The sequence below is a fragment of the Lolium rigidum genome, chromosome 6 (assembly GCF_022539505.1).
Source record: "Lolium rigidum isolate FL_2022 chromosome 6, APGP_CSIRO_Lrig_0.1, whole genome shotgun sequence".
Taxonomy (NCBI): domain Eukaryota; kingdom Viridiplantae; phylum Streptophyta; class Magnoliopsida; order Poales; family Poaceae; genus Lolium; species Lolium rigidum.
Genome location: NC_061513.1, coordinates 146337741 through 146346912, shown reverse-complemented (window position 1 = coordinate 146346912; position 9172 = coordinate 146337741). Strand labels below are relative to the sequence as shown.

The following is a 9172-nucleotide window of genomic DNA, read 5'->3' as shown; positions in this document are numbered from 1 at the left end:
AAACTAACAGTTCACTACCATTCGATCTTACTAAAGTTTGGTTGTATTATTCTGTTACAGATCTAAAGATACTAAGTATTACAGCACTGAATTCCTATAGAAGCATAACTGCTTCAAACCAAGGAAAAAGATCACGATGCACAAATCTAAAACAAAACTGACGGCTGTCTCTGGCAGTGGTACTAAGGAAAAATCAAGTTATTTATGTACAGAAGTTCACCATTTTCATTATTCCCATGTTTCCTTTCTTTCAGAGTACACAGACACCCATCATCTTCTCACCCTTGGCAGCAAATAACCCATGTCATTCCATTCTTCGGCAGCCAGATCAACAGGCAGGATGTTGTCCATGCAGAATCTTCGTTTTTTCTTTTCTTTAGCAGACATCAACTTCCTCCTCGATCAGAGATCATCGATCCACTGTCTGAATCTTTGGCCCATGGGGCAACTATGGAAGCATTTCGATTCTTCCACATTATTACTTGAGGTAAGCAAGCATTTTGGAAATAGCCACTGCACTAGTACATCCTTGAGACTCCATATTGGGCAGCACCGACCTTATTGTAGCTACCTCCGACTGCGGCAATGCCGTTAAACGGGGCGATTCCCTGCATCATGTTAGGCTGCAACGCAGCCCTTTCTGCTACATCACCTTTCGGAGCACCCTTTGGAATGTAATAGGAGGTAGACCTCAAGTCGGGAGAGACCATCTTCGCATCCATGAAACGCTGCAAAGGCTGGTACTGCATGCGGTCTTTTTCAAGCTCCTGCTGTAACTCCCTCTCTGAACTGTCTGACTTTCGGTGGTAGGCGTATGCTGATAAATTGGTCGCAGCTGCAGGAAGCACTGGATTCCTCGCCACCCTTCGTTGACTGTAAGGATCCATAGCGCTTGAATTCTCATATGGTATTACCGGGCCAACCACTCTTCCTGGTCTACCTGCGAAATTTCGCAGTAAAGAGGTTATATCATATTGGTACCACTCGAAGAATAAAACACTAGACATCTACTTGGAAGAAACTATTACCTGCTGGAATCCTTTGGGGAACTTGGGAAGGCTTTTGGTCTTTCGGAGGAATTGGCGTAGAATGCACTGTAGTAGTCCTGCAAATTGCAAAGTAAATGTCAGCAACAAATTTGGGCACTCTATGTCATTATTATCACCCCAAATCATCAAATATGTATTGAAATTCCTGACTATCATACCATTTTTTGTCATCTAAAGCGATTCTGTAGTACCATATATCACCAAAGAACAATCTTTGAACTACGCGAATATAGCTACATTTAATAAAACTAACGGAATCTATTTTTAAAACAGAAAAGGCAGAACATGGCAGCATATACTATTAGTAAAATATTTGCAGTGGAAAGAAAAACCGTCAAGGTTCTTGTTACCTGGGGAGCGAAACATGCTTCCTGTCTGATGAAACAACTGCTCCTCCCTTCCCTCCATTTTCCTCCAAGTTGGCAAACTGCCTCCGGAAATTGTCAACAGCACTTCATAATAACATAGGCACAACAACCAAAATTGGATCAGTTATGAAAATTGGCATGCAAAAATGGTGTGGGATAGCAGTGAGTAAAAAATTAGAAGAAGTCTTATGGTAACAACCTTGGATATAGGAAGTTCGGTTTTTCAGTTCCATTGATGTAATCCTTGAGAAGTTGAGGATGATACTCCAATATCTCCCGGAATATAAGCTCCTTTACGTCCTCTTTGGTAACCTTTTTCCGTTCAAACTCAAACTCCAATTTCGTTATTGGCTGGCAGGATGGTTCTCTCTCTACCTTCCCAAGGCCTTTAAAATATGGATCAGCTAAAGCCTGATTATGATAATCGAACAAAGAATATTAGAATGACCAAGTTTTTAACACCTAGGTTTTAGTCAAATTTTATGTGGAAACATTTACCTCTTCCGCCGTTGGTCTATCCTTGGGGTCAAATGATAAAAGCCGCTGCATAAGTTTGAGTGCAGCAGGATCTGCTTTAGGGAACCTCTCAGAAAAAGATACTGGCTGTTTTTTTCTCATACTACTCAAGTACCTCCTAGCCTTCTCATTCCGAATCTGCAGTTGCAAAGGGATTAATGATGCTTGACATTTATGGATAACGTACTTTGGATCATGAATCATGAACGGAAAGGCATACCCTGGAAACAGTATCCAGCGACGGCGTACCCAAGAGATCAGTCATTAAATCCAACTGGTGAACTACATTTTTACCAGGAAACAAAGGTTTCCCAGTTAAAATCTCCGCAAAAATGCAACCAATGCTCCATATGTCGATAGCTGGTGAATACTGCAGAGAACAAGCGATTTAGCATCCTGAATCTAACATATAAAACTTTTAAAGAGTGCAGCTGAGATAAGGTATTTCTTGTCATCTTATTAGCATAGACCAACTGAGTATCTAGGATCTAGTAGTAGTATGAACCTTGAATTCAGTCTGGTGACACATGCCATATACAAGAAAGAAACTTGCCAATGCATGAAAATAAAAATAGGATATCCATCATACAGCAAAGCTGTAGACCACACATGGAACACAATAGTGAAACCTTGTACAGGCTTGTAGCGCCTGTGCATGCTGAGAACTGAGCGCTAGCTCAGTGGCAGGAGTTTAAGGTGTTGAACCCACCCCTTAGGGGTGCTATTCATGCTAAAAAGCGGGATAGGTCTGGTATCCTATCTAACAACGTGTAGCCAAGGGAAGGATCATTCCCCTGTTTGTAACGGTTTTAAACCTTGTGCAGGCTGTGAGTTGTGACAAATGATTATCTTCTTCTTTATTGCTATGTACATAATAATAATAAAAATAATAAAAATAAAAATAATAATACACGATATTAAAAAACATAGCCTGCTCAGGAATCGCATGAGACATGTTTCTAAGGAAAGTAGCACACACAGTATCCTAACAAACAACTACAGAGATGTGCACACTAATTACCTTAGTAAAGAAAGACCCACAAAGCTCAGGAGCCCTATACCACCTAGTAGCAACATAATCCTGCAGAAAATCATGAATATAAGATGAAAATTAGTGACAAAACTCTATTCTTGAATACAAATCAAATTTGGCAAATAACAAGTATGTGAACTCTAGTGCAGTAAAATCACATACCGTCCAGAATACAGTCGTAGGAGTGTCATTAAATGCCACTCGTGCTAGACCAAAATCACATATTTTGAGTTTACAATTAGCATTTGCTAATATATTCTTTGGCTTCAAATCACGATGATAAACATTAGCTGCAATCACATAAATATCGGTCAGAATATAGACAATAGTAAATGAGCATGCACTTCAAATTGGAAATGGAGGGTTTTTTAAGCTGATAGCAGTAGTGGCTCAATGATGGATAGTAGAAAATAATCATGATGGCATCAAAGGTAAACGCAAGTAAGTGCATTTGTCAACAAAAGGTATGAAACAAAAGTGGGGGATATTTTTAAGGTCAATCAAATGCCAAATATCAGAATTTGAAGACAAATTATCAAACACAAGTGCATAATGAATGGAGGGCAAAGCACAGTTTCCCCTAAATATGGTGGCCTTGATTATTGAGTTAGCATTAAGAACTTCAGTGAGATTTACGTGTGAATGCACTACTCGAAATTGTGTATGCTCCTAATGGAGCGCAACAAAGCATCAATACTGTAGTGTGCATAGTGTATTACAAAAAGAACCATCCCTAGAATAGATACTTGAGAAAGACTATAACACGACGATGAAGAACTGTGTACTAACTCGGATTTCAATTTGAAAGAAGAGAAGCAGCATACCAGTATGAATGTATTTCAGTGCACGAAGCATCTGATATAGAAAGAATTGATGGTGCTCTTTGGTTAAGTCATCATTGGCCTTGATGACTTGGTGGAGGTCTGTATCCATGAGCTCAAAGACAACATAAATATCTTTGAAGTCCCTCCTCGATGGAGGTAACATTATGTGCCTAATCTCAACTATATCAGGGTGTCTCAATAGCCGGAGTAATTTGATCTCACGGAGGATCCGGGCAGCATCAGATAAGTGCTCAAAGATATTGTGTATTTTCTTTATTGCCACCTTGTCGCCAGTATGTTGGTCAATAGCTGAACAAACGACACCGTAACTCCCTTTGCCAATGACCTCCTGAATTTTGTACCGGTTAGCATCACCGTATTCACTGAAGAAGTCCATCTCCGATGAACCCTGAAAAGTGCAACAAACCGAGTTAATAAACGCAGACACAATGAAAAGAAAACAATGCCATATTTATAGAGCAACATCTGCCTCAAGCATTAAGCTTAATGTCAGATGGCCCAGCCTGCCTACAAGTATAACTTAGTAAAGCACAAGATAAATATATTCTCCAAAAAAAAAGCACAAGATAAATACTTATCACGGAAAGCTTTAAATGAAACAATTTTGGTAAAAAAAGACGAAGTTTATCTAGGGTGGTTTCCAAATAAATTATCCAAATCCTGAATAAAATAGTCAAACTTTGTATACAAGGTGGCTTCCTAGATCTATCCTTAAAGAGCAGGCTCATAATCTGCATTCAAGTAACTCACAGAGGATTCTAGCGTGATTAACTGGACTCCGTTATCTCCTGGATCAAGCACAATTGGGCAGCGTTAGCTCCTGGACCAAGCTTAAAGACCGTAGCTACAGCTCCCTGTCCGTGCTGTGCAAACCTCCTTGGTCTCCAGCGATGAGCTCAACAGAGGGCTTATCGAGCCGCGAAGTAATGCTTACATAAGCCCAGCAGAATGGGTCTTTTTAAGTATGTGTTCTTGGGCACAAAACCATCCACATCGATATGCTGTCAGCTGTCCAAGTGGGCATAGAATATCTTGGCAACCTAATCCACTAACGCAACTAAGATGATTGGCCATTATTTTTTTGGCAGGAAAAGGGACGGTAATTGAAGAAGGCCACAGAATTGGGTGTTTGAGATAAACATATCTACTCAGCGAATCTAGTACGGCATTTTGCGTCTGTGGCGCCTCCCTTAAGTTGCATCTGAATCATCCTTTTTTCTCTTGCTTTCTTTCTGGTGTTGATTACCTTTAAGGGGCAATGAGTCTACTAACATGGAAAAGTCAGGGGAGAATATGATTTCCTTTAGAGGAACAAAAGAAGACGTTGCCCGAGCCTAGAAGATTTCAGATATTATCGGGAAAGGAAAGCATCCAGCGGAGAGAACCTTGTGGTAATTCAGATAAACTTGTGATCCAGAAACAGGAGTGGAAGCGAATATGTTTGGCGAAAGAAATGGAACACCAGGGCGCCGACGCCTAAGCTCAAATCCGCTCAGATTAGGCTCAACTACATGGAATTATATCCACGGAAGGATAAGATAAGTCGCGGAAAACAATGGCGAGAACAAATCCGTACGGCCATGCGCGCAGAATTCTCCTGACAAAAAGAGTTTGTTCTTCCCCTAATCCCACGGCTCCCGGTGCCCAAATCCTCCCTCCCCGAGGTTGGAACCCGCCGGACCAACAGCCGATCTCCAAACGCGCGCGGCCAACAACCCACACGAGCACACCATCACCGAAACCCAACCACCCCGCAACCAACCAACCAAGAAAGACCTCCCTCGCGCACCACCGAGAGACCCACCTTCCTCCGCTGCTGCTGCTGCTGCTCCGGCTGCATCGCTCCTCCGCCTCCTCACCGGTCGTCCACCCGCATTTGCCGCCAGGCGCTCGCCGCCGCCGCCGCACGCCCGCACGTGAGGAAGAGAGATCTCTCTTCTCGGAATGAACCGATCTCCCGATGGATCGATTGGAAGGAGCGCTGGGTGGCTGCGACCCCAACCGGAACGCTCGCCCCGCTCTTGTGGCCTCCTGGCTCGCTGCGACTGAGCAACTCGCGGGGCGGGGCGGGGTGATGGGGCGGGTCTGACTCTGGCTGGTGTGAGTTGTGGCGTTGGTTCGTTGTTGTGGCCGGGTGGGGCAAAGGTGGTGTTGATAAAAGAGAAAGGAAAACAAGGAAGCTCCCTCCGCTCCGTCTCGTGCGATCGGGTTCGGTCACCGCCCTGGCCTGGCCTGGGCCTCTCGCCGCCATGAGCGGGCGTTAAAAAGGCGAGCTTTATTTTACCGGCCGCGCCGTGGTGCGGGGTGGCTCAGCTCCATCCCCATGTGAGAGGGTTTTGGGTTGGTTCGGGCGGCGTGGCGTGCTATCCAGGTCGCTCCCCTTCCAAAAAAAAGTCATTTTTAGCTCTCAAGCACAAGTGCTCTTGGTTAAGTTAGAAAATTTAACAATTTATATTTACAGGTTTAAAATCAGCTAATGATATGGCTCACTAAAGTGTAAAATTTCAATTTTTAATGTTGTGTATTATGAGCTACACAGAAATAACTCTATGCTTAGATCTACACTTTTGTCTTTTTATGTAACCCAAACTACACATTATTATTAATTGAAAGTTTGGACGTTTGTGAGATACATTACTGGCTACATCATAATTTTTCTCTGATTTTTTTAAAACTTAAAATAATGGTTTTCAACTTTTTTAAAATTAAATATAGAGATCACTGGTTCCCATATGCATCAAATCGTTGTCCCCTCGTTTCGCCGGACTTTTCTTCGGTCCTCGGTGTGCTTTTTCATTTTGGTTTGGGTTTGATGACGCTCGACATTGGTGTTTGGTTTGGCCGGTGCGACCACGACGAACCGCTAGCCCGGCAAAGCTGAATTTTCACGCATTTCCCCTCGCGTTGTGAGAGCTTTTCATCTCGCCGTCGACGTTCCTTTGTGGCCGGCCACATGGGCATGTGCATGGAACGCAAGTAGCAGTGATTTTTGTAATCAACTGAGCAGCTTTTTCCGCAGCTAGCGAAATCTCTTTTGGTTTACTGTACTATATAGTAGGTGAAAAAAATATAAGGACGCGATTTGCGTCGGAAGTTTCGTGCGTGATGATACGATAAGATATCGCAATTATCGGGTTGGTGGATCTGGATTTCTTCCGTCTCAAGAAAATATGTGTGGATAACTGGATAAGGCCTCTACTCTGTCTCTCTACCCGGAGCTCGCCCACGTGAGGGCAAATAATGTGTCATGCGGTGTTGAATCATGAGCGTGTGTCTGTAGGTATCATTTTGTTTCCGTTCTTTAATTTCCCAAAATTCACATTGCCTCGCCCGTACGATCCTCCTTGTAATCATATACGTGCCCATCATGAGCTCATATTTTCCTAACAAAATGCTTTCGAATTGAAGCTTTATCTAGATGTCAAAAGAAATCCAGATCAATTTAATTAGGGCAGTTCAAGAGCACACTTGTATTGAACATAGTATATGGTTGCGCCGATTAATTTGGGCCAGGGAGACTAGCTTTGTTTCTTCACCCTCATATAATTAACTATCATTTGCAAACGGGCATTTACCAACTTAACTTGCATTCATGCTATTCTCAGGCATCAACACAAGTTACAGTCATCCACACCCACACGGGTACAATTATTTTACCTCTTAAAGTCTGCGTGGCAATATCTATCGGCTCTTTTATGTCCGACCACGGATAACGCGGAATTTAACACTAGTCAATCATGAGGACAAATCATTCAAAGGATTATTGTCTCTCTTGAATAGCAACATCATTCAATTTTTTTAGTGCTTCCTATCTCATGGCGATAGACATATGGGCTAGACATATCAAGCCTTTTCGAGTGGTCTTTTTCTAGTTGACTATGAATAATTAAGAATTTAATGTTCTTCCATAATGAAGAACCAATCATTTAAAGAATTATTGCCCCCATACGATAGCTACATTCAAGTTCTAGTGGTTTCTTTTGTTTGAATTTATCTCTTTCCTGTGTAGCTGCGTGGATAAACTTGCATTTCCATCTAATTGTGCAAATACTCACACGCGCTAGAGCTTGTTTTATTGGATCATTGAAAGTTATCTTTTAGCTTAGAGTATAAATCAACAAGCCTTTTCATTTATTTTCAAGGCATGTAAATTCGTGGTATTATTATCATGTATTGTTGTACGACAACAACACATTTACACAATGTACTCTCAAAGCAAATAGATGTCTTATATTTTTCAATACATGTTTATTTGTTGCATTAGTATCATGTACTATTGTACGGCATAGTTGACAACAACACATTTACACAGCTCTACTCTCTAAACACATAGAAGTCGTATAATTTGAAAGGATAATTAGGACATCTACTGGCACAATAAACTTCAAGGAAAAATACTTATGAAAGGTGTTTGGGTTTTAGGATTGGTAAATAAATGACCTTTGTTCTCGAAATCCCTCTATTCTTTCTATGGGTCACCTAAACCTCTCTGTCAAAGAATTTATGAGGGATTGTTTTGTACCGCTCTAACATATTTCGCAACATAGAAGCCATGTGTCTTGTAGCCTTTTCCTACAGTCCAACTATGCTCTTAACATAGTTCAAATTATTGAATGTGTAATGACAACAATACAAAATATTGTTAAAATATAAGATCATCCAGACCCTCGATGAACTGCAATATTACACATAATTTTTTTATACGGTATTGGCTCTTATTAATTCTTCATATGCATGCCCTTTGGACCAAAAGAATGGTTGCACTAGATTTCTCTGGATTGTCTTCTCATAATCCCCATTATGCATGAATTTCAATGTCCTTTGCGGCCTATTTTCCAAACTCATTATTGTAGGATCAAAAATAGTTTCACAAATTCTACCGAAATTACTATTCATGTACTTTATATATGTTTTGCATCATCTTTTTTTCACTTGCATGCATGCCAATTTTTCGTGTTTCGCAGTACTTCGGTTAAGAAAAGAAAAGGCACGTGGTATCAATAGTGTGTACGTGGCTAACCAGATGTAGGTCGACGACCAAAGTTTGTTTTTGCACCTCAACCCGTGTATACAGATGTATGACGTGCAGCAGCATGCATCACATTCACAAATTTAATTCGACGTCATCGTTGCGTGCAAACTTGTCTATATATGTTGGTGGGACTTGCTTCTTGAAAGAATTGACCATATAATTAATTGAACCCAAAGAATTCGTCAAAGTTTGACAGAAATGTTTATATTTTCGACTAAAGTAAGGCTAATTAAGTCCAGGCTAGGAAATTGCTGATTTGTTTTTTATAGTTCTTGAAGATTTAGCTGTGTTGTTCATCTTGAGTCGGTGTCATATGGGTCTTGTCTCTG

The 9172-nt window shown here is 41.3% G+C and overlaps 1 protein-coding gene across 2 annotated transcripts; it reads right to left on the bottom strand.

Annotated features, from left to right (window-relative positions):
• LOC124660506 (mitogen-activated protein kinase 8-like) lies at positions 1-5730 on the bottom strand. Of its 2 annotated transcripts, none has more exons than XM_047198325.1 (10): positions 5616-5730; positions 3791-4199; positions 3129-3256; positions 2955-3014; positions 2154-2303; positions 1916-2071; positions 1617-1828; positions 1400-1501; positions 1029-1105; positions 1-940 (listed from the first exon to the last, which is right to left on the bottom strand). In XM_047198325.1, the coding sequence occupies exons 1-10, from the start codon at positions 5649-5651 to the stop codon at positions 519-521; spliced, it is 1752 nt and encodes a 583-aa protein (XP_047054281.1). In that variant the 5' UTR covers positions 5652-5730; the 3' UTR covers positions 1-518. The 2 variants fall into 2 exon arrangements, with proteins under 2 accessions (XP_047054281.1, XP_047054282.1); XM_047198326.1 differs by lacking the exon at positions 5616-5730 and adding an exon at positions 4562-4722.
• Positions 5731-9172: the final 3442 nt, after the last annotated feature.

What these genes read in the sequence shown, in the direction of transcription:
- LOC124660506 (XM_047198325.1), bottom strand. Translation starts at nt 5,651, where the DNA reads ATGCAGCCGGAGCAGCAGCAGCAGCAGCGGAGGAAG. An exon ending in CTACGACTGTATTCTGGACG is followed by an intron (nt 3,015 to 3,128) that starts GTATGTGATTTT and finishes GATTTTCTGCAG; the next exon opens with GATTATGTTGCTACTAGGTG. An exon ending in GTGGGTCTTTCTTTACTAAG is followed by an intron (nt 2,304 to 2,954) that starts GTAATTAGTGTG and finishes TGTTCTCTGCAG; the next exon opens with TATTCACCAGCTATCGACAT.